Source organism: Magnolia sinica, chromosome 4 (genome assembly GCF_029962835.1).
Source record: "Magnolia sinica isolate HGM2019 chromosome 4, MsV1, whole genome shotgun sequence".
Classification (NCBI taxonomy): Eukaryota; Viridiplantae; Streptophyta; class Magnoliopsida; order Magnoliales; family Magnoliaceae; genus Magnolia; species Magnolia sinica.
The window spans coordinates 92464082-92490504 of record NC_080576.1 but is presented as its reverse complement, the minus strand read 5'-3'; the positions used below and the strand labels follow the sequence as shown (position 1 = coordinate 92490504).

Sequence of the window (26423 nt, the reverse complement as noted above, 5' to 3'; positions counted from 1 at the left end):
CTGGCTTTGTGATGGATGATAAGCAGGCACTTATAAATTACCCACGGAATTCTTTACGTGGCATACAAGTAAGTCTAATTAAACGGTACAAATTATGGCTATTGTTATTGCGGACATTGATTGGACGGTTAAAAACACAAAATCCAATGGCACTATTCGATCAAACTGGCGTCTAAGAATCAAGTTTGCTCAAGCAGTAGGATGATGGGACAATGACTAATCTGGTGGTTTCCACAGACTGTTTAGTTAGAGTCGACGTATGCCACGTGTATAATTTCAGTGTGCCCGAGTATCAAGAGACATACGCTGTCGGAGTACCAAATAAATCCAAAATAACTATTTATTTTTTCGAAATAAAAATCCGGTACTCTATCTGACTCTCTTGCTGTCTTTTATTTCCTACGCTAGTTTCGGAGGATTGGACCTCCGCATCTGCGACGACGACTCCCCTGTCTTAATAAAAGGAAGAAAACACCGGCACGTTTCTGTCTTCCATGAAAACGGACGACTATCTGCAACCAACCAGACCTGCTGCAATGACCGCCACCTCTCCTCTCTTCTGACTAATACTTTAAAAGCGCCAAAGCAGGTGAATTTAAAAGAGTAAGATTCACAAAAGGAAAAAAAAAAACCACATCCTTCCCTTCCCTTTTGTCTTTGGGAGCATGTGACATCTGACGGATTCTTCTCTCCTCTTCTCAGCGAAAGAAAGAAAGAAAGAAAGAAAGAAGAAGAAGGCCTTTGGATCCATGGCTGCATCTTCTTCCAGAGGAAGGAGCAGCTCTCCTTTCGGCTTCCGGAAGCCTTCGAGCCCTTACTCGTCGACTTCTTCATCTTCGTCGCTGATGAATGGGAGGCTCATTCCTCGGTCCTGCTCCTCCTCAGCTTCTTCTCAGTTTTTCAGCTCCGGCAATGGGATCTCGACCAGATCCATGACGCCGAACCGTGGCCGCTCTGATTCCGGCTCCAAGGCCCACAGTACCCGCGCTCCAATCGGTTTTGCTTCCGCGGAGGAGCTGGTTGCGGAGGCCGCCGATTTGTCTGGATCTGGCGATAGCATTTCGGTCACCGTCCGGTTCAGGCCGCTGAGGTATGGATAGATCTGGTCCCACTCGTGCAGATCTCTGGTTTCTTGGATTGGTGGAAATCAGAATCCGGGACCTGCATTTGCAGATCTCCTGCATTTACGAAATAGGGATTTAATTGACTGCATTTATGGATCTGTGTGTGCAGCGAGCGGGAATTCCAGCGTGGAGATGAGATCGCATGGTATGCGGATGGGGATAAAGTGGTTCGGAGTGAATATAATCCAGCAACGGCGTATGCATTTGGTATTTCTCTTGGATTCTAAATTTTAGACTGGAACATTTGGTTGATGCTAGGAAGAATTGGGGGCGGAGTCTGCTCTGTTATCCTAGTTTTCATGTTGCCTTTGGTTGGTGCTATTTAGATGCAATTCTACCTTGTTCCACCGGCAAAACTATGCAATTGAACGTTTGGTTTTTTGGAACTTAAATGTCACTCTAGGCCAGGTTTGGTTGCCACTTAAAAACTATTTAATCTCATTTTAATTAACAGTAATTATGTATTAGAGATAGTAGTTGATATAATTATAGGTTATCATTACCAAATTTACTAACACATAATTACTGTAAAATGAGGTGAACACATTCTTAAGCGGCAACCAAACGGGGCCTTAGCTTTATCTGAAAGGAAAAACAAGAAAAGAAAATGAGACCAATCGAGAAATTTCGCTTTTGCTGCTTTGTTGGGGAAAACTAGTCATTAACTAAGGCGGGTGATTGCGTGCATCCGCATGGAATAGTCTCGCCTTAGAGGGGCGGGGACACCCTGTCGTCATAAAAAAAAACTAGTCACCAACTAACAGACGACAAGATTCAGTTATCAGTTAAAAAAATGAACAACGTAATAAACTAATAGAACAATGATCAATGGGAAATCATATGCAAAAGAAAACCTGAGACATAAAATATTGGCTATTACAAACATTGAAACTAATAAAATCTAGATATCAAATTAATATGAATTGAGAAAACTATGTATTCTTTCTTCTTGTTTTCTTTAATGAATACAACAAGACTTATGAAACTGTGGAATAGATTTAATAGAACACCGGAGAAGTGATGAGGAGATTCAAGCACCTTATAAAGTATACCAGAGGAGGAGGAGATCAGCTCTAGTTTCACTTTGGCTTGGTGACCACTACATAGGCCCTGGTGGGCCACATTTAAGACCCCACATGTGTGATCGTGTATCTTCGAGGACTCGACGCTAGGAAGATGCATGCGGGTTATTTAGTTGGGCCATTTGGACCGTTGGATTTCGACTGTGGACCATTTGGACCATTGGATCTTGTCGTGGACCATTGTGATTGATGGATCATCGTTATTGGACATCTTACTTATGGACCCCACGGGCCACATAATAGTTTAGTTTATTTAGGTTGTTTATATGCTTTGTTATTTTTTTTTGGTATAACTTATATTTGTGTTGAGATTAAGGATTTAGGAACGACTTTTATTTAGGGGTATCAATGGGTTGGACTCGGTCCTGAAAAATCAGAATTTTGCATAGGCCCGACCCGACGGCCCAACCCGAAATAGTTCAAAATCTGGGCCAAGACCTACCTCACGCCCAACCCGAAATAGTTCAAAATCCGGGCCGAGACCTACCTCACGCCCAACCCGTTGACAACCCTACTTTTATTTAATTGAGCTATGTTGAAAATTTTATTTGAGCGCGTTTATTTTGTAAAAAGTCTTTTCTGAGACTATAAAGGGGAGAACGACCAACTCCCTTGGGGATAAATTGATGATTTGAATGAAAACTCTTTGCTTTCCTTGAAGCTTTCTCTTCCTGTGAATGGAGATTAATGGTGTGATGCCAAGGTGTGAAGCCTAATCTTTTTTCTCTTATTTCTCTTTGAAATGGTGTTTCTCTCTTCTTTCTCATCTTCTTCTAGAATCTGTCCTCTTTTTTTTTTTCCTGTTTTTCTTCTCCAAACCTAAATTCACTTATTCTTTTCTTCTAAACCTAAACCCACTACCCCAAACCCATCTTGTCTTATCTCCCTCTCCACCAAAACCCAACCCATCCCATCTCCATTAAGCCCCACATGTGTGGATCGCCATTCTGTACAAATAGGGCCGTATAATTGTACAGTCAGCCCCCTATTCACCTTTCTTCCCTCTCTTCGATCTTTCTTCCTATCCCTTAAATCCTAGTCTAAAACCCTAATTCTTATTCACCTATAAAATCTATTTTAAATTTTTTTTCCAAGCCCTAATACCTAATTCCCTATGAAACCGTAATCTTCTATTTCTTATAAAATCCTAAAGTCCTGAATCCTTCAAAGGTCCTAATTCCTTTCAAATCCCTAACCTTACATACTCAAACACTAACCCTAGATTCTTATACCCTTAACCCTAGAGAGACCAAATCAACCCATTTGAATCAGGCTTAAGCCTATGCTAAAGTGGAAGTTTTACCTTCCATCGATCCTTTGAAATTCATGTTTTCTATGATTTAGTTTATTGTGGGATTGTGAGCTTGAAATTTGAATTTTGTTATTTATTTGATTTCTTAGATTTGTGGTAGGTTCAGTGTTCGAAATATCGGTATCGCGCAATGTATCGCACCCTTGGGATATAGATACGTATCAGTTATCGCATGAGACATATCGTTTGTATCAGGTAATTTATCACACTTGGGGAAACATTGGGAAAATAGTTGAATTTTTCAATGAAACTTCAGGGATTATTAAAAAAGACTTCAATATACACTTTTAAATCATAAAATCTCAAAAAAGAAGGGCACATAATAGGTTTCATTTGTATAGGATCCTAAGCTATGCGTTGTCCCATTGAACTAAGACAACTATATCTAGTATCCACCCCATCCATTTATTTCTCCATATCATTTTAGGACATACTGCAAAAAATTAAGCAGATCCAATAATCAGGTAAACCATATCATAGGAAACAATGGTGATTGACCATTAGTGGGCCACAAAAGTTTTGGATCAAGCTGATAATTGTTTTTTCTCTTCATTCAAACTTATGTGAAGTTACCGGCAAATTTGATTCCTAATAAAATATAGGGAAAATTAAGGTGCACCCTAAGAAGTTTTTAATGGTATAAGAATCTTCTTAATTATTGGGTATAGTCCACTTGATAATTGGATCTTCTTAATTATTAGGATCCTGCTGTAAAATGATTTGAAAAAATGGATAGACAGAGTGGATACAGAATACACATGTCATGTTGGGCCCCACAGTAGGGGCTGTACGGTCTTGGGGGAGGCCGAGGTCTCACGTAATCCACTCAAATACGCTATTATAGTACTAAGTAAACTCTGTTGGGCCCACCGTGAATGTACATGGTTTATCCACACCGGCCATCTGCTTTTCTAGCTCATTTTAGGGGTTGAGCCCAAATTTGAAACATATCCAAAGCTCAAATGGACCATACCGCAGGAAACAATAGGAATACTGATTTCCACCATTGAAACCTTCTTAGGGCCTACAGTGATGTTTATTTTTCATCCAACCTGTTCATAAGATCACAAAGACATGGATGAAGGAAAAGAACAAATATCAACTTGATCCAAAACTTCTTTGGCCCCTAAGGATTTTTTAACGGTAGACGTTCAAGTTGCACTGTTTTCTGTGGTGTGGTCCACTTGAGCTTTGGATATGCTTCATTTTTTGGTCTAAAATCATAAAATTATATGGTAAAATGGATGGACGGAGTGGATAAAATACATGAATTATAGTGGGCCCCACAGAGTTTACTCAGTACACTAGTCACTATGTCATCCGCTTCCCACCACACTACAAAGACGGGCGCAAACGCTCCTCCAGCTCGAGTTGTATGAACGGTTCAAAGTTAAATGGGCCCCACAATAATTTATTTATTATATCTATATTGTTCATGCATTTGGAGAGATCATTTTAGATCATGAGCCCAAAAATGAGTCATATCCAAAGCTCAAGTGGACCACACCACAAATAGCAGTGGGGACTGATTCTCATCGTTAAAACATTTATAGGGCCCCACCATAACGTTTATTTTTCATCCAATCCATTCATTAGGTCACACAGATCTGGATGAGGAGGAAAAACAAATATCATATCTATCCAAAACTATTGTGACCCCCAAAAGGGTCTCAATGGTAAACGCTCAATCTCCCACTGTTGTTTGCAGTGTGGTCCACTTGATCCTTGGATCTGTCTTATTTTTCGGCTCAAGCCTTATGACGAGCTCGCCAAGTGGACGAACAGTTTGGATAAAACACATACCTCATGATGGGACCCATAGAACTTGGTGACATCAGCACACCAGTCAGGTCGGTGGTGTGTGGTACACCAGCCGACTCTATTCCAAAAAAGGGCTCGGAAGCCCTTTTTTATCGAAGTAGAAATCTCTCCAAAATCTCCCAAATCTTCGGATTTCAGTGAAAATTCTCCAGATTTCGACGAGGATTTCCTTGGATTTCACCCAAATACTCGGATTTCTTCAGATTTTGATGGATTTTTCTCCCAAATCGGAGATTTTGTTTGCACTAACCTACGAACAAAGCTTCAATTCGAATGGCCTGCCAAATGGAAGCTTCCGATGATGGCATCTCTTGTACAGGTACCGAAATCCACCTGTTGAAAGTTTCTCTGTTTTTCTCTGTTTTTTTTTTTTCGATTTTTTCGGATAATGTTGCCGTCCGCGTAAAATTTTTTTATATTACTTTCTTGGTCTCTTTCGAAGGCTATCGTGTTGCTGGACTGCGATGACGATAACATCGGCCGATAGTATCGATATTTTGAACACTGGGTAGGTTATTGTATTTTATGCTTTGAATTGCTCTTTATTCAGTTTATAATTTCTTTGCATCATATTTAGTCTAGATCACGCGTCTTGCATCAAGAATTTCCTTGTTTAGAATGGGAAAAAAAATTCAGACAAGGTAGTTATCAAATAGTATCATTACAATCAGATTTAATTAATCAAATGGATTGCCGAAACATGAGGTTTCAATGAGATTAAGGAAAGTAATTAGGTTCTCGATATAGAAAAGTGTAGATTAATGTAGAGATGAAAAGGAGAAGAAAGAAAGAGAAGAAAAGAGAAGAGAGAAGAAAAGAATGGGTTAGTGTTGCACATCCCCACCCCCTTTTCTTTTATATTAAAGTAATAAAAGCAAATATGACAAAAATACGCATATAGAATAAACCTTATGTCCAACATATCCTAAGACTAAAAAACACTATGAAACTTGTGGGTTGTAGGCCCATAACCAAAACCAAGAGGGCCATAGGCCCATACCCAATCGTTTACACTCCCCCCTCCAAGGTGTTCCAGAACGGTAACGGTGGTCGTAGCGACCACCACCGTTACCATTACGATACGGCGCATAACGGCTGTTATGGCCCCGTAACGGTCTCTCTTTTTTATTTTTTTATTTATTGAAAAAACACTCGAAAAACGTTTATCTGCCCCGTAATGTTGATTAAAAAGTATGAAAAACCTGTATATGTCCTATAATAGACCATCACGAGGCTATTATGGCCTTTATAGTATATGTAACGTGTCGTTAAAAGCAATTATGAGTCATTTTTTTTCATAACGGTTGTTACGGCCATTATGACCTCGTAACGTGTAACGGTTGTCACCGTTACCTTTACGTAACGGCCTTTACGGCACACCATGCCCCCCTCAAGTTGGAGCATAAATGTCTTGCAACTCCAACTTGGAAATAAGTTTGTCGAATTGAGATTTTCCAATAGCCTTGATGAATAAATCTGCGATTTGATTATAAGATGAACTATAAGGTTTGTGGATATGTTCTTGAGATATCTTGTCTCGGATGAAATGACGATCAACTTTTATATGCTTTGTTCTCCCATGAAAATAAAGGTTATTGGCAACTTTGAAACCTAATTCTTCAAGAAGAGATTTCAACCACATAAGTTCATAAGTCGCATTTGCCATTGACCTATATTCAACTTCAATACTTAATCTAACAACTACATTATGTTTTTTACTCTTCCAAGTATCCATAGTGTCTCTCAGGAAGGTGAAATATCCCGTAGTTGATCTTCTATCATGTCTCGATTGTGCATAATCTGCATCTAAATAACCGACTACTGGAAGATGACCATGAGCTCATATAAGATAACCCTTCCCAGGGGAACATTTCAAATACCTGAGGATCCTCATAACTACTGTTAGGTGTGGTGTCCTTGGACTTTCCATGAATTAACTCACCACATTAACTGAAAAGGCAATATTAGGCCTTGTGATGATCAAATAGATGATGCTGCCAATAAGTCTTCTACACATACCAGGGTCTTCTAACAATTCTCCTTCTTCAACTTTTAGTTTGAGATAAGGGTTCATTGGAGTACCAACCGGTTTGGCTCCCAACATTTCTATCTCTTTTAACAGGTCACAAGTGTTTTTTTTCCTCTAACATAGGTTTATTATAGCTTTCGATCTTGCCACTTCAATGCCCAAAAAATATCGAAGAAGATCAAGATCTTTGATTTGAAATAGTTCGAAGATATGCCTTCAATCCTTTAATATGCTTAAAGTCATCACCAGTCATTATAATATCATTGACATACACTGACAAAAGAATATAGCCAGAGGTTGAGCGCTTTGAGAAGACTGAGTGATCTACTTTACTCCTTTTTAATCCGAATGATACAATTACACTACTGAACTTATCAAACTAAGCCCGTGATGATTGCTTCAACTCATATATTGACTTCTTTAAACTGCATACTTTAAACGACTCCCCTTAAGCAACATACTTAGGAGGTTGCTTCATATAAACTTTTTTGTGTAGGTCTCCATGCAGGAACATGTTTTTCACGTCCAGTTGAAAGAGCGGCCAATCATGATTTGCAACGAGTGATATAACAACCCAAACTGAATCAAGCTTAGTCATTAGGGAAAATGTATCCACATAATCTACCTTACAAATATGAGTATATCCTTTAGCAACTAACCTGGTTTTATAACGGTTAATTGACCCATTTGGTAGGAACTTAATTATGTACACCCATCTACACTTGACTGGAGTCTTTCTTGATGGAAGATTAGTTAGCTCCTAAGTATCATTGGAGTGTATGGCTTTTATCTCTTCACCTATAGCTCGTTTCTAATTTTCATTGGACAATCCCTCTTAGACTATGTTAGGAATGGATACGACAAGGTAAGGGCATACTTATGATAATTTGTGGACAGATGGTTAAAAGTGACAAAGTTGGAAATAGGATGGGTAATACATGAACGTTTACCTTTTCGGACCATAATAGGAAGATCATCCGTAACCTCAGGAGACTCAGAAGAACTAAGAACCTTAGTATGTGCAGTAGCTGACTGTGTGGATTGGAGATGAATAGTTTGTAATGTCTGGTCTTTTCTCATTTTCTTGTAATAAGTTTGTGTGAAATCTTTTTGAGGTGATGGAGGTATCTCAATGTCAAATTCTAATGGAAGTATTTTTGGTAAGGGAGCTTTTATAGATCTGGCTTTGATAGTATGATCATCTTCAATGTAAATGGAACATCTTCAAAGAAGGTTATGTTAGCAATCATAAAATGCTTCTTAAGAGTTGAGAAATAACACTGATAAGGCAATAACCCTTTTGAGTATGAGAATATCCCAGAAAAATACACTTAGCTGAACGAGGAAAGAGTTTATCTCGACTTGACCTAAATATATGAGTAAAGCAAGTACAACCAAAAACTTTGGGAGGAACAAGAAATGCTAGTCGGTTAGGAAATAACATAGAGAATGATGTTTTGCCATCTAAAACTGATAAATGTATCCTATTGATCAAATGACATACAGTAAGAACTGTATCAGTCCAGAAGATTTTTGGAATGTTCATTCCTAGTAACGAGGCTTGAGTCACTTCCACCCGACCTTCATTCTTGCATTCAGCCACCCCATTTTGTTGGGTTGTATAAGCATAAGAGTTCTGGTGAATAATGCCTTGACTTTGTAAATAGGTTTGAAAGTCTTTAGAAATAAATTCCAAGGCATTATTTGACCCAAACATGCACAATTTTGCACCAAATTGATTCTTTATTTCATTATAAAAATTTTGAAATACATGAAGGACTTCCGACTTATGCTTTATTAGATATTACCACATCATCCTATAATAATCATCAATAAAGAGATCAAAGTATTTAAAACCTTACAAACTTGGGATTTGAATTGGTCCCTACACATCATATATGAACTAATTTAAATATAACATCACATCTTGAATCAATTCTCAACGAAAAATGAACTCTATGATGTTTACTCAACTTGCATGCTTCACACTCCAATTTTGACATCTTGGGAAGAGAAGGGATGAGAGTTCGTAGATTTTGGCGAGAGGGATGTTCCAAATGATGATGCCATTGAATTGCCGAATTTAAAGGAAGCACTGTCACACTTATTGGTTCTCTCTCTAAGTAATATTGACCATTCCACCAATTGTCTTGCTCATCTTGAGGTCTTGAAACAAACAATAAGGGGGAAATATGGACACAAAACAATTCAAGGACCTTGTTATTTCACTTACAGATAAAAGTCTTAAATGGATACTTGGGTGCATGTAAAATTGATGATATGGAGACTAATGCATTAGGTTGAGTGGAACTAATGCCAGCAACATTAAACAATGTACCATTAGCTAAAGTAATCAATGTATTTAATGAAGCACAATTGAAAGAAGAAAAGATACTATGATTACTAGAATTATTGTTGGATGTCCCGAAGTCAATGATCCAGGAAGATTCATAAGATGATAAAAGACATGCTTTACTTGATTGAGCCAAATTAGCTGCAGAAGTAGAGGTAGCATTGTTGTTGGATGTAGAGCCATTAGAAGATAGAAAACGCGCATATTCCTCTCGTGATAATGAAACGCTAATCTGTTCATCACCAAGATCAGACAAAGCAAGAGTGGTGGGTCTATCGTTGGAAGAAGCATCCTTTATCATAAGGGCGTGATTAGCCCTTGTGGGCAAGGTTTTCAAAATTAGTTATTTAACGGCCGTTACGTACTGGTAACGGTCATAACTGTTACGCGTTATGGGGTCGAAATGGCCGTTACAGAAAAACAGGCCGTAATGGTCCCTTAACGGCCCATAACGACCCATAATGACCCTGTAATGGACCGTAAAGGTCCTATAAACGTTTTTTCAAAAAATAAAAAATACAGTTATACATATTTATTCCTTCCTTAATTAGGATATATTAGCTGTACAGTATATTTAGATAGATGTATATATGGTAGGGGCTGAAGATCAGCTTGTATTTCTTCCCTAAATAGCTTGTAATCTACCTATATAATGGGCAATTGTCAATGAAGAAAGGCAGACTTTTTCAAAAGGACTCTAAACTGTCATGGTATCAGAGCTATAGCTCTAAATTTCCATTTGTCTCGTGCTCTCAAGTTTCTTAGTCTCGGTTATTCTTGTTCTAGTTCTGTTGACCTCATGTCTTCCGATAAGTCTGATGTTTCTTTGATTCGTTTCAATGGCAAGAACTACTCTGCTTGGGCGTTTCATTTCAGGATTTTCGTCAAAGGTAAGGAGTTGTGGGGACATGTTGATGGCAGTAACCTAGCTCCTGACAAAGACAAAGACAAAGACCGACACGCCAAGTGGGAAGTCAAGGACGCACAAGTTATGGCATGGATTTTGGGATCCGTTGAACCCAACATCATCTTGAACCTTCGATCTTCTCAGACTGCAGCTCAGATGTGGACATACCTGAAGAAGGTCTACAGTCAACAAAACACTGCTCGTCGTTTCCAGCTTGAACATGAATTGGCCACTCTCCAACAGGATAGTCTTTCTATCTCTGATTTTTACTCTAGATTCACTAATCTTTGGGCTGAATACACTGATATAGTTTATGCTGACTTACCATCCGAAGGTCTTAGTTCTGTTCAATCTGTCCATGAAACTACTCAGAGGGATCAATTTCTAATGAAACTAAGGTCTGAATTTGAAGGCACCAGATCCAATCTTATGAACCGAGAATCTGTCCCCTCCTTGGATACATGCCTAAATGATCTTCTTCGCGAGGAACAGCGCCTTCTCACTCAAACCACCATGGAACAACGACGATCTACATCTGTTCCTGTAGCCTATGCAGCACAAGGCAGGCCACGAAGCAGGGATATGAGCACTGTTCAGTGCTTCTATTGCAAGGGATTTGGTCATTATGCTGCAAATTGTCCCCGAAAATTCTGCAACTATTGCAAAAAGGATGGCCATATCATCAAGGAATGCCCAACTCGACCCCCCAAGAAATCGGAGACAGCATATACTGTCTCAGTTGGCTCTTCTAGTGCGGGTAGTTTGGTGAATACAACACAAAGTGCTCCTGCTCCTGCTCTCGTTTCAGTCCAACCCGTGACCCCTGACATGATTCAACAAATGATCATTTCTGCATTTTCAGCTTTAGGACTCTCAGGTAAACCCTTCACTACATCATCTCCTTGGTACTTTGATTCCGGGGCTTCCCATCATATGACAAACAATGCCGCTTCTCTTACCAATGTAAACAAATATTTTGGAAATCTCAAAATTCATACTGCTGATGGCAATCATTTACCTATCACGGCCACTGGTGATGTTTCCTCCTCTCTCACTGATGTCTTCGTATCTCCCGGTCTTACCACCAATCTTGTGTCTGTCGGTCAGTTAGTTGATAATGATTGTAAAGTAGAGTTTTCTAAATCTGGTTGTGTTGTGCAGGATCAACAGTCAGGGCGGATGATCGCGAGGGGGCCTAAAGTGGGACGTCTTTTTCCTCTTCAATTTCCTTTGTCTTCTTTTTCTTTGCCTTTTGTCGCTTGTAATTCTGCTCATGTTGATTACCGAGCGTGGCATAAACGTCTCGGACATCCAAACTCTAATGTACTTCATGCTTTATTGAAATCTGGTTTTCTTGGGAATAATGAAACACCATCTCTTAGTGTTGTTCAGTTTGATTGCAATTCTTGCAGACTTGGCAAAAGTAAAACTCTACCCTTTCCTTTTCACACACCGCATGTTGTCAAACCTTTCGATCTGATACATAGTGATGTGTGGGGTATGGCACCAGTTACTTCGCATGCTAATTACAAATACTTTGTCACTTTTATTGACGACTATAGTCGTTTCACATGGATTTATTTCCTTCATTCCAAAGACGAAGTATTTTCTGTTTTTAAGATTTTTCATGCATATATTCAGACACAATTTTCGGCCCATGTCAAAATCCTTCGTTCTGACAATGGGGGTGAGTATATGTCTCATTTGTTTCAGGACTTCCTACAGAATCATGGCATCATCTCTCAACGGTCTTGCCCTTCGACACCTCAACAAAATGGAGTGGCTGAAAGGAAGAACCGTCACCTTCTTGATGTGGTTCGCACTCTTCTGTTAGAATCTTCCACGCCCTCTCGATTTTGGTGTGAAGCTCTTTCCACTGCTGTCCATCTCATTAACAGATTGCCTTCTCCCACATTGAACCATGACTCACCTTTCACCAGGTTATTTGGTCACCCTCCAACTTATTCTAACCTTCGTACCTTTGGTTGTGTCTGTTATGTTCATCTTCCTGCACATGAACGCACAAAACTTACGGCTCAGTCAATTAAATGTGCTTTTCTAGGATATTCAGTACAGCAGAAAGGTTTTCTTTGCTATGATCCAAATCAGTGTCGCATTCGAGTTTCTAGAAATGTGATTTTTTTCGAAAATCAATATTTCTTTTCTACCCATCAGGATCATGTTTCTCCTTCATTTTCTGTTTTGCCTATGTTTCCTAACTCTCTTGCAGATCCAGTCCCTTCTAAACCTCTCCTAGTGTATCGACGACGCTCCACCGCCACTTCCCACCAACCTTCAGCACCTCCTGAGCCCCCTCAAGCTTCTTCCCCGACTGCTGCTCCTGTTTCAGCACCTGCACCTCCCTCTCTCCGACTCAGTACTCGGGTTCGTAGACCCCCAGATAGGTTTGGTTTCTCTTCTCCTTCATCCTTCACAGCCACTTTGTCGTCTATTTCTCTTCCTTCATCTTATAAACAGGCAATGGAGCATGAGTGTTGGCGAAAAGCAATTGAAACCGAACTTCTCGCACTTGAAGAAAACCAAACATGGGATGTTGTTCCATGTCCCTCCTCCGTGAAACCCCTTGGCAGTAAGTTCGTGTTTTCTATCAAGCTTAATTCCGATGGGTCCATAGATCGTTACAAAGCTCGGTTAGTGGCACTTGGCAACAAACAAGAATATGGTCTCGACTATGATGAGACCTTTGCACCAGTCGCCAAAATGACCACTGTTCGAACTATACTCGCTCTTGCTGCATCCCAATCCTGGCCCTTACATCAAATGGATGTTAAGAACGCATTTCTCCACGGTGATCTCAAGGAAGACGTTTACTTGAAACTTCCCTCTGGTATGCCCACTTCCTCACCTACAAATGTTTGCAAACTGAAACGATCTTAGTATGGTTTGAAAGGCAGCAAGAGTATGGTTTGAGAAGTTTCGATCCACTTTGCTTAGTTTTTCTTTCACTCAAAGTCAGTATGACTCCTCTCTTTTTCTACAAAGGACATCCACAGGTATCGTCGTCCTCCTTGTTTATGTGGACGATATCGTCATCACTGGCTCTGACTTGGAGGCAATCTCTGCGGTTCAGACTTTGTTGAATTCTACATTTCACATGAAAAATCTTGGCCAGCTCACCTATTTCTTGGGTTTAGAGGTGCATCATCAACCGCACGGTCTCCTCTTGCATCAGCACAAGTATAGTCAAGATCTGGTTCAGCTAGCCGGTCTCACCAACGCTACTTCGGTTGACACCCCCATGGAACTTAATGTGAAATATCAACGTGACGAAGGGGAGCTTCTTGAGGATCCTACTACCTATCGGAAGTTGGTTGGTAGTCTTATCTATCTAACCATTACCCGACCAGACATCTCTTATGCTGTTCATACCGTCAGCAAATTCATGCAAGCACCGAGGCATCTCCATCTATCTGCAGTCCGCCGCATCATTCGCTACATTCTTGGGACATCTACTCGTGGCTTATTCTTCCCTTCCGGTTCTTCACTTCAGCTACAAGCCTATAGTGACGCTGACTGGGCTGGCTGCCCAGACACCAGGAAATCTACTACCGACTGGTGTATGTTTCTTGGTGATGCCCTTATCTCTTGGAAATGCAAGAAGCAGGACCACGTCTCCAAATCATCTACTGAGGCCGAGTACCGAGCCATGTCTGCAGCATGCTCCGAGATCATTTGGCTGCGTGGTCTCCTCACAGAGCTCAGTTTCATTCCCGTACATCCTACTCCACTCCATGCTGACAACACTAGTGCCATCCAAATTGCCGCAAACCCAGTCTATCACGAACGCACCAAGCACATCGAGGTTGACTGTCACTCAATCAGGGAAGCCTATGATCATCAAGTCATCACTCTTCCACATATCTCCACAACTTTGCAGATCGCCGATATCTTCACAAAATCCATGCCTCGTCAGCGCCATCATTTTCTCGTTAGCAAATTGATGCTTGTCGATTTACCAGCATCAATTTGAGGGGGGATGTCAAAGGAAATATCAATCTACACAGCAGATTTACAGCTTTACAGATTTAATATCTACAGCAGATTTACAGCTAATAGCAGATTTACAGCTAATATCTACAGCTTTGACTGATATGACAGTTATACAGATTTATTCCTTCCTTAATTAGGATATATTAGCTGTACAGTATATTTAGATAGATGTATATATGGTAGGGGCTGAAGATCAGCTTGTATTTCTTCCCTAAATAGCTTGTAATCTACCTATATAATGGGCAATTGTCAATGAAGAAAGGCAGACTTTTTCAAAAGGACTCTAAACTGTCATTTCATATACTGGGGTCGAAATGGCCGTTACAGAAAAACAGGCCGTAATGGTCCCTTAACGGCCCATAACGACCCATAATGACCCTGTAATGGACCGTAACGGTCCTATAAACGTTTTTTCAAAAAATAAAAAATGGCCGTAACGGCCGACATAGGGGTCGTAATGGCCATTATGGCTCGTATCATAACAGTAATGGTGGTGGCCATTATAGCCATCGTCACTGTTTTGGAACACCTTGCTTGTGGGGTTTTCATGAAGATCCTAGCAAAAGCCCATAATATGATTTGTTAGACTACAATGAGTACATATACGGTCTTCTCGACCACTGTGACTACCTCTACCTTCCACCTCTTCCACCACCGAGAGCATCACACCTAATATGTCTAACACGGCCTCCATGTAAACTAAAATATTGGAAGAAGAAGCCAATGCAGTTTTATCAGATGTATTAACGTTAACATTATTAAATTCGCTTGTCAAGGTGACTCTCTAAGGCCTCGCATAAACCTTTGGCACTGAATGGTTAGAAGCTCATCCCAAAATTTGATCCTTTGTTGATTGATACTCTTTTGGTAGTCCAGATAGAAGTATCACTACTTTCATATCTTTCTACTGCTTCTTCATGAGGGTGATGTTTGATATAATAGGATGATATATGGAAAGATCTTCCCACATTCCAGTAAATTTTGTGAAGTATTCACCAAGGGGCTTATCCCCCTTTTGAAAAGAGAATATCTCCTCATAATTAATACACATGAGAAATATTTTGTTTTGAGGAGTACTCTAGAGAGCGTTAGTGTTAGTGTATAGTGTATGTGGTTAGTGGCCTTTTTAATGTAAGTTCATGTGCACACTTTCCTTTTCTCCTGCAGTATACTATATGCTCTATTATAATAAAATATTGTGTTAGGGCATGTTAGCCTAACACAAAACATTTCCCCATAGGGGTGTACACCGAGTCGACTCGGCTTGGCCACTAGCTGACCCTAGCTCGAACTCGGCTCGGCACGACTCGGTCCACAAGCTTGACTGGCTAGCTCGGCTAGGTTCGGTCGGTAGCTCAGGCCAGTTCGAGCTGAGTTCGCCTGTGCAACATTTTCACAAACACATGGACTGCACCTTCAAAATCTCACTGTATGTAAAACAACAGCAGTGGTTTTACAAGTATTTTATCAAACACCTTCTAAGCAACATAAAAATCAAGAAAAAAGGGTATTTGTTTCATATACGTACCTTCCTTGCCACTGGTCACACTTCATTGAGTCATTTCATCAAACACTTGGTGAGCAACATCAATATCAAAGTAATCGAGTCACTGAACTGGTTCGATCCGAGTTTGATTTAAGTTGGGTTCGATCCGAGTTGAGTCGAGCTGGGGCTAGCTCGAACTCATTTTTGAGCTTAAAAAATCAGCTTGACTCGGCTCGAACTCAGCTTTGAATCGAGTCGAATTGAGCTTTTTTGAGTCGAATCGAGCGAGCTAACCAAGCTAGCTTGGTTCGTGTACACCCCTATTTCCCCAAACTCTCCTCTTTCTTCTTCTCTCTCACTCCTCTTTTCTCCACATTATAATCATCAAACGTTTTTCTACTTGGTATCAGAGCTTAGATCTAGGCATTCCACATCCAATAAGTTGAGAGGCGACACGTCATCTTGCTGGCATCAGCAGTTGTACGGTTGATGTTAGCGTTGTACAGATGCATGGAATTCATTTGAGCTAAAAGTTTAGGGGTTCGATAGATCTTGATTTTAGAAGATTTATCATGATTTTTAAAAAAAAAAAAAAAAAATTTTTTGGACCTCCTTTCATGGTGTTTTGGGCAAAATAGAGAAATTTGAAAATTGGGCCCCTCATCCGTTTTTCTTCAATCTACATCAAATCGGTAAGCTTTTCTTTGGTTTCTTTGCTCAAGATAGACCGAAATCTTACTCCCAAGCTACTCATCGAGGATTTTTTTGCCTAAGATCCATGTTTGAGTGGGTTTTAGCTTCAAATGGACATGCGGCTTGGTCGTTTTTCAATTGGTTGCGTCAGATCTGACAGGGTTTCTTGTTATTTTGGACGATTACTATTTGTTTGAGGTTTATCTCTTATTCCCTTGAAGGATTGAGTGAGGAAGAGTTATTTTAATCAATCCATCTTACTTGGGAGTCTCTTATGGCTGACAATGGGCTCTCATTTCTTAACATGGGGTCTCTTGAATCCAACCCCTTGCAGATTACCTCCATTAAGTTGCATGGTGATAAATATCTTCAATGGGTGCAATCTGTAAAATTGTTCTCAGGAGCCCGTGAGAAGTTGTTGTATATTTTGGATGGTCCTCCAAGCTCTATAGATGCTACCTACAAGTTTTGGACAAAAGAGAATTATCAAGTTATTGTATAGTAGTTGAATGGTATGGATCCTCGATTAGCCACTCAGTGATGTTTTTATCCTCGGCTAAAAGCATTTGGGATACGCTAAATGATATGTTCTCGGATTCTCAGAATTTTTCACGGGTATTTTAGCCTATTCAAGAAATTGGTTAGTTCCAACAAAACTCAAGATCATTAAAAGATTACTATTCGACGCTTCAGGGCATGTGGAATGAGTTGGACCTATATTAGCTTTTTCCTTCCAAATGTAAAGATGATCATGAACATGCCCATAAGTAGCGGGATGATACTCGTATCATGCAGTTCCTAGCTGGGTTGAACTCTGATTATTTTTATGTTCAAGATCAGGTTGTTATGTAGGATCCTCTCCCCATTGATGACGGTCTATGCCATGTGTCAACGCATTGCTGTCTCTGCTCTTCTTTTTCATTCATTTGTGCCACCATAGTGTTTGGCACATCTTGCTGGCGATCAATCCTCTCTTGGCCTTCGGGTACCATCCTTGAGTTATGACACATTTTTGGTTATGGTGGTCATGGTAGAGGCCGCGAGGGAGATTGCAGTCGTGGCAGTCGTAATCTCCGTAGTCATGGTGGACGTGGACAAGGACGTGATGGTTTCCGCATTTGTTTACATTGCGGTGGAACCAATCACACTGTTGATTATTGCGGTCGAAAATACCTTTTTTGGATATAAAAGAAGAGAGAAGGAAGATGATAGATGGGAGTCTTGCACCTCCGTTGAATGGGGAATGGAATCACACCACACCTAAGCTCCAAATCACATGGAGTATTCTTCAAATCAACGAAGAAGAACCCCCCCCTTAAAAAAAAAAAAGAAAAAAAAGAAGGCATTAGGGCCCCACATATCCCTTATCCCTTTTTCTCTTTTATAGTCTCAAAAAAGACCTTTTACACAAAGGTGCTTTCAGATTAGATTCTTAACATATAGGCGTTTAATAAATTAAAAGTTGTTCCTAATTCCTTAGTGTCAACACAAATATAAGCTGTACAAAAATAATGAAGCATGTAAATAATCTAAATAACTAAAATAGTTTGTGACCCATGGGGGTCTCGATCAAGATGTCCAATGATAATGATCAAACGGTTCGATCATCATGTCCATCAAGCTCATATATGTAGCTCATGTGCGTCTTTCTAGTGTAAGGACTTCAAAGATGCATGAACATGCACGTGAGGTCTTCAACGTGGCTAGGACTGTGAATTGGGCTAAGTGGGCCCTATGTAATGGTCATCTAGCCATCTGGAGACCGGATCAGCTCTCATCCTCTGGTATGGTGCTCGGATGTCTTCATCATTTAGTAGTTCTCAAGTCTAAACTTACTAGAGGAGAGAGGTTGCAGGCTACAATATAGTTGCACAAAGCGTGAAGTTTAGTGACAATGGATTTGGGCGCGGGATTGGGAATGCGTTAGCCTCAAAATGTAAAAAAGTATAAATGGTTAGGAAGTAAGAGTTTGAATTGTGAGTCGAAATGGTAGTGGCACCTAGTTAGAAGGATCTTGCAACTAAGGGCTACACCCATACAGTAGGTGGGTGCGGGCTGCATGCAGGAAGGTCAGAGACTAGAGATGGTTTGGGCTACATGCGGGAAGGGGAGAGGGTGCAGGCTACTTGCTTTAAGGGGGGCTCGTCGCCTTTAGTGACGAAAAGCAAGTAAAATTTGAGTCGTAGGTTGATAAGCGTGCAGAAATTTGAAATGTCCTAAATACCTATTCCTATTTTTGATATCCCAGAAAATCTTTTAGTTCACCACCCTCCTAAGACTAATTGCGTGGATAAAATTCTGCAAAGCTACTTGCATTATATATAGTAGAGATAATCTTACATGGGAATAACTGGTTGCCTAGCTTCTCCAAAATAAATCATGAAAGATGACCCCAAATAGTCGGGAGAAAGTTGAGAAGGCATGTGGTTTTCATGTTGAAAATAACAAAAGAAAAATGAAGAAAAGTGATGGGTTGCTTCTTTGGGATATGATCTCATATTGTTGACACTACCAAAAGTTATGGTAATGTTGAGCAAAATAAAGTCTACCATCATGGCATCCAATTCGTCCATCATGTGCGACCTTCAATATTGGGCCAGGTGCCAAAAAATCAGTCCTACCAAACTTAGTTAGGCCACACCACTGGGAACAATTGGGATGGGAATGTCTACCATTAAAACCTACAAAATTTTTTATGAGGCCCACCGTGTTGTGTATACGCCATTCAATTGGTGGTCCGGTGCGACTCACAAGGATGAAGGGACACCAAAAATTAGACCATTCCAAAAAGTAGGTGTGCCACACCATGCGAATTTAGTGGTTTTTTGTGCATGAATTTACATTGTTCCTTTTACTATGGCCCATTCATGTTTTAGGTTTGATTTTTAGGCTCATATGTGGGCATGTGGTTCCGCACGTGGATGGATTGGATTCTAATACATAGATCACATCACGCCTAGCATTCATTGTTGTCATGTGCGACAACGTATGCGGTCTGGCACATATGCGGTCACTTGGAAGTTGGAAGATCAAGATTCAAGCACTCTGTTTAATTGATTTTATTTCTCTCAAATGTACTTTAAATATGTAAATTGGTTATCTATTAACTTAGGAAAGTTTCCCTTAATTTATTATATTTTTTTACAATTTTTTTTTTTTTTGAAATTTCCCATAATTTCAATTTATAATTTTTTTTTTTTTTTTTACAATTTTTCAAGAAAAAAAAAGAAAAGCGGTCACATATGTGATTATGATAATGGTTCTACATGTAGAGGATTTCTATGGTTCATGAGTCATGACACATACAAGACTGCAAAAAATGGTTAATCAATTTCTTTGGGGCTTTGATTATTTATTTATGGTTTTGTTACTTCTTTTTAGGGACTGTTTAACTTTGTTAAAAAAGTGTTTTGTTGTGATTTTGATTTTGATATCACTTTTTCTTGGTTTAATTGTGTTTGGTTAGCCACTTAATCAATTTTTTTTGAAGGGTTCTATGTATTTGTGTGTATATATATATATATATATATAGAGAGAGAGAGAGAGAGAGAGAGAGAGAGAGAGAGAGAGAGAGAGAGAGAGAGAGAGAGAGAGAGAGAGAGAGAGAGAGAGAGAGAGAGAAATGCTCACACACAAGCACTTGGACCGTGAGTTTTGGTCCAACTAGCATTTAATGTTAATAAATGCTTTATCCGAAAAATTATTTTAAAAAAGAAAATGACTTACCCACTTTGATCAACCCCACCATGGTGTTAATGGGAAATCCACCCCAATCATCACATGATTCACCTCACGCTGGACCCATGGTCTAAAAATTAGCTCCATCCGTGGTTAAGGTGGACCACACGACTAAAAACAGAATACTGGGAAGAGCTTATCCTCCAAATCCTCTTCCTTGGCATGTCCTAGTTGAATCATGTATAGGCATGATTTCTTGGACATCAAGCCTAACTTTTTGTATGGCATATAATGGTAGGAGTGGATTTCCAAGGCCCAACCGAGTGGGCCCTGTAAAAATCAAGGGTCGATGCCTTTCCCAATTGTTTCCATTTGGTATGGCCCACTTCATTCACGAATTAGCCTAGATTTTTTTTTTCTGTGGGCCCAACATGGGATTAAACATATAATGATCGGAGTGGATCCCACACACATATCACAGTGGCCCTCTTAAAAGACGAAAGGTTGAAGTCGGTGAGGCACTTGTTGGTTCCGAGAAAATTGGTACGTTACCGAGAATGGACGGGAGTAGATCAAGTGTCACCCGGGTAACATACCAATAGGTGCTTCCTTAACCGCGGGACCCACTTTGATATATTTGTTGTATATCCACGCCATCCATTAGTTTTTACAAATCATTTTAATGGATTGTCCCAAAAATTAAACAGATCCACCTATCAAGTGAGCCCCACCACAGGAAATAGTGAACATTGAACACCCATCATTAAAACCTTCCTATGGCCCACCGTAATGTTTATTTTCCATCCAACATCCAGCTTATTCATAAGGTCACGCAAACCTGGATTAGGGAAAAAAAAATATATCAACGTGATCCAGAACTTCCGTCACCCTAACAAGTTTTCAATGGTGGGGTTTAATCCTCACTGTTTTCTGTGGCATGGTCTACTTTAGCTTTGGATCTCCCTCATTTTTGGCCTCATGCCCTAAAAATGTTATGATAAAATAGATGGATGGTGTGGATATAACATATACATCATGGTGAGGACCATGTAGCTTTGCCACATCAACACATTCGGTTGCGTGTTCCCCACCTTGCCATTCGAGTCTTTCTCGGAACCAATGCACACCTTTCATCTTTTGATGTGGCCCACCATGAGGTTTACATGAGATCCACTCCTTTCATTATATGTATAATTCCATATTAGACCTAGAGCCAAGAAATCACGCTGATCTGTAATTCAAGTGGATCATAGGAAGGGAAACAATTTGGAGGATAGGCTTTTCCAGGGCGCTATTTTCTACCATGTGGTCCACTTTATTTATGGATGCATCTGATTTTTTGCCCCTATGACCATTATGGGGCAACTCATCTGATGGTTGGTGTGGATTTCATCTTAACTCCACCGTGGGTCCCACTCAAGCCATCAAGTCCTTTTCCTCTGGGAAATAACTTTCCCCAGAACAAATTTATTAGCCTTAATTACGCAACCAGTTGAACGGTCCAACTAGTTGTGTGTGAGCATTCCTCACACACACACACACACACACATTGACAACAACTTCACAAAAAATAGGATAAATTTCCAAATTTGTGCATTTTTTTGCAACTCCTATCCCCCGTTTCCTTTAATCATTTTTGCTTCTACAAACTTTCGAAAAACACTCATAAAATTAAAGATCTCTCTTTTTGGATTGCACATAAGTGTGGAGCCATAGATCTCCACACGTGCCATCATGACATGTAGGTCCAAGTTAAATTCATGAGCTGCTTGGTTTGAGCATGTTTCCCCAAAAATGAATCTGGTCTGCTTAGTAGGTGGGCCCCAATATTAGAAACAAGTGAATGGGTTAGATAACTTCAACCAAGTGTTTTAGAGCCGTCCATTTGTTTTGCAAATAGTGGCCCAATTGACTAGTGGATCAACCTAAATCTTGGGCTAGGGCATCAATGTAGGGGTGCCTTTCTAATGGATGGATTGGATCTTGAACCTACATGCTTTGATTGAAAATGTGTGTCATGTACACGAGTTGTATTGCACGTGCGTGTACTTAGCAAATCTCATTTCTAGAGAAGCTGGGCGGGCACAGCTTTCTTATAACCCCCCGCATGTAGTGATGTGGGACCCACCACGATGACCATGTGACATCCACTTTGTCCATTTGTTTCACCATATCTTGTTAGGGCATGACTCAAAAATTATAGTAGATCTAGGACTTAAGTGGGCCACGCCCCATTTGACACTAGGAATTTAATGCTTATTGTTGAAACCTTTTTGGGCAAATTTTTGTCCTTATGGTATTTACATTCTGGTACCTTTTTCACATAAGGAATTCTCAAGAAACAATTCCAAAGAGGGATATTTTACAAAAAATTGCCTAATGAATATGGTATTTACATTCTGGTACCTTTTTCAAAATGCTACCTCAATAATCAATATAATTATCATTCCACTACCTTCTGTCATGGCCGCTATGCAAGCAAATGGGTTGGTGGCTCGGGTGGGCTCTACCATGATGTTTATGTAAATTCCAATCCTACTACTAGGGGTGTAGTAGGGAATGATTTGATGATAATAATAGAGGAGAATATTGAGAGAGAAGAAGAAGAAGGAGAGCTTGGGAGAGATGTTGTGTTAGGCTTGCTTGCCCTAACACATAATATTTTATTATAATAAAGCATATAGTACACCGCAGGAGAAGATGGAAGTGTGCACATGCACTTACACTAAAAGGGGCCACTAACCACATACACAATATGAGGAACAAGATTCGAAGGAGGATAGCCAAGTTCTTAAAGAAGGTTGCGAAGCCACACGAGTTCACACGTCGCATGAGCCATAGCACGATATTCTGCTTCAGCCGAGGACCGGGCAACAACTGATTGCTTTTTGCTCTTCCAGGTTATAAGATTGCCACCTAGAAAGGTACAGAAGCCGGATGTAGAGCGGCGATCAAAAGTACTACCGAAGATGACCATGCAACTGAAAGCGGAGGTTAAGACCCGGGGCTGATTTTAAATACCGAAGTATGCGGTAGACAGCCGTGAGATGGGAAGTACGGGGAGTTTGCATGAATTGGCAAACAACCCCTACTGCAAATGAGAGATCTGGGCGAGTAATAGTTAGGTAAATAAGTCAGCTTACAAGTCGTCGATACATCTCGGGATCAGTAAGGAGAGCACCATCATCTGGTCGAAGTTTCTGTGAAGTATCCATGGGAGTGGGAGCAGGCTTGCACCCTAACATGCCAGTCTCCATGAGAAGATTGAGCGCATATTTTCGTTGTGACAAGACCAATCTGGATGATGAGTGAGCAACTTCAATTCCGAGGAAGTAGCGAAGAGGACCAAGATCCTTGATCTCAAACTTGGTCTTCAAAAAATCTTTGACCTCTTTCATTCCAGCAGAATCACTACTGGACATAACAATATCATCCACATAGACAATGAGAACCATGATGCCTGTCGATCGACGACATATGAAGAGAGAATGACCGGCATGACTACGAACAAAGCCAAATTCCAAGAGAGCTTGACTAAATTTTTCGAACCATGCACGTGGGGATTATTTGAGTCCATAAAGAGCCTTCTTCAACTGGCATACAAGTGCAGGGTTGTGAGAAGCAACAAAGCCAGGAGGTTGATGCATGTAAACTTCCTCTGCAAGATCCCCATGGAGAAATGCATTCTTAACATCAAGCTGAAACAAGGGTCATGATATATTAACGGCCAAGGAAAGCACAACGCGAATTGAATTAAGCTTAGCCACCGGAAAGAATGTCTTCAAGTAATCCACACCATGAGTTTGTGTGTAACCCTTAGCAACAAGGCGGGCTTTATAGCGATCAATTGAGCCGTCTAGAAGAAACTTGATTGTATAAACCCATCGACAGCCAACAGGTTTATGGCCTAAAGGAAGTGGCACAAGGTTCCAAGTATGATTCTTCTCAAGAGCAGACATTTCTTCTACCATCGCCTTCATCCAATCAGGACGTTGAAGAGCATGTGAGAGAGATTTAGGAATAGTCTGTGATGAAAGGGAAGCTGCAAACGACTGAAAAGATGGTAAAAAATGATCATATGAAACAAAATTACTAATGGGGTGTTGAGTATAAGATCGTGACCTTTTGAGCAAGGCAATGGGAAGATCTAAACTCGAGGTAGGAGAGTCACTTGAGCCAACATCCAAAGTGAGCGGAAGGGTGGATGGCTGAGCGTGTGAAGATTTATCTCTACAACGATACACCTGCAGAGGCTTAGGCTCACCTATATCACCAGTAGGATGCTGAATAGAGGGGAGAGGAGTTTTCCTATGATCACTAGTGCAAAGAGGATAAGAGTTATACTCCCCCTGACTCGCAAGAGGATCACAGAGGGATCGGCCTGGAGCGAAGAAAAAAGAAATATCCTCAAAGAAGGTTACATCGGCAGAGACATATTTCTTGCGAGTCAATGGGTCAAAGCATTTATACTCTTTTTGACACCGAGGATTCCTTAGAAAGATACATTTAATTGTCCTGTGGCTAAGTTTATCATTACTCCCATCCGAAATTTGAACAAAGCATGTACAACCAAAAACTTTAGGTGGTAGAGGAAATGGATTATCATGAGGATACAATATAGTAAATGAAGATTTGTAAGACAGGATACGTGAGGGTATATGATTAATAAGAAAAGTAGCAGTTAGAAGAGCATCGCCCAAACAATGTTTAGGTAGAGATGCATACCAAGCAAAAGGGTGCGAGCAACTTCAAGAAGATGACGATTCTTGCGTTTTGCAATACCATTTTGTTGAGGTGTGCGAGCACATGATGTCCTAGACAAAATACCACGTTCCTGCAAGAAGGACAGAAAAGCAGTAGACATGTATTCCCCCCATTATCAGAATGGAGGGATTTGATGGAACAATGAAATTGAGTGCACACTTCATGATAAAACACTTTAAACGCATCAACCACTGCACTTTTAGACTTCAAAAGATAAATCCAAGTTATGAATGAATAATTATCAATAAAGGTAATAAAATATCTAAATCCAAAAGTGGAGGTAACCGGAGCTGGTCCCTAGACATCCGAGTGAACCAAAAGAAAAGGTTGAGATTTCCTCCCAGAAGAGCTAGGAGGAAACGTAGCACGATGATGTTTATACAATTCACAAATATCACAACATAATGGTTTAGTGACAGATAAGGAGGGAAACAAAAGTCTCAATCTAGCTATGGATGGGTGGCCTAAGCGGCAATGCCACCGAGTCATGGACTCGCGATCTAGAGAAGGGGTACTAGAAGCGGCAACAGGTGTATCATCGAGAAGATAAACGCCTCCTTGCTCATGCCCCCCACCAATTACTCTCTTCGTCTGTAGGTCCTGAAACAAAGAATAAGAAGGGAAGAAGGTAATGGAACAATTGAATGATTTAGTAAGAGAGCTAACAGACAATAAGTTTAATGGAAAACGAGGCACATGCAAGACTGAGGACAAAGACAAGGAAGAAGAAAGAGGGATGAAACCAATCCCAGAGATGGGAGATTGGGTTCCATCTGCGACTGTGACATACTGAGCGTGAGGAGGAGAATAAGAAGAAAAGAATTGAAACTTACCAGTCATATGGGAGGAAGCTCCAGAGTCGATGACCCAGGAGGTAGGAGAGGATGACGCAAGAAGGGCAGTACCTGACTGGGTCGAAGCTGCGTTAGAAGGCTCAGGAATATCACGAATATGAAGCCGCATAAGAGCATCATATGTAGCCTGAGAAATGATAAGAGACTCCCCTGAAGTAGACTGCTCAGCTGTTGGGGTGGAAGACTGTCTCAGAAGCAACTGTAGATGCAACAGAAGCAGCGGCATACGTAGGACGATCATGTATCTGCCAGCAATAATCAACAGTGTGATTAGTTCCACCGCAATGTGAACAAATGCGGGAACCATCA

At 40.4% G+C, this 26423-nt stretch overlaps 1 protein-coding gene across 2 annotated transcripts in view; it reads left to right on the top strand.

Annotated features, from left to right (window-relative positions):
• The first annotated feature begins 385 nt into the window (after window positions 1–385).
• LOC131243384 (kinesin-like protein KIN-7D, mitochondrial) overlaps window positions 386–26423 on the top strand; it is a 105470-nt gene continuing 79432 nt past the window's right edge. The window contains exons 1-3 of one of the 2 annotated variants that reach the window (XM_058242714.1): window positions 387–589; window positions 703–1090; window positions 1234–1331. In XM_058242714.1, the coding sequence (XP_058098697.1) occupies window positions 750–1090; window positions 1234–1331 (439 nt within the window). In that variant the 5' untranslated portion in view covers window positions 387–589; window positions 703–749. Of the gene's footprint in view, window positions 1091–1233; window positions 1332–26423 lie in introns of both variants that reach the window. The other variant, XM_058242715.1, reaches the window with a different exon arrangement.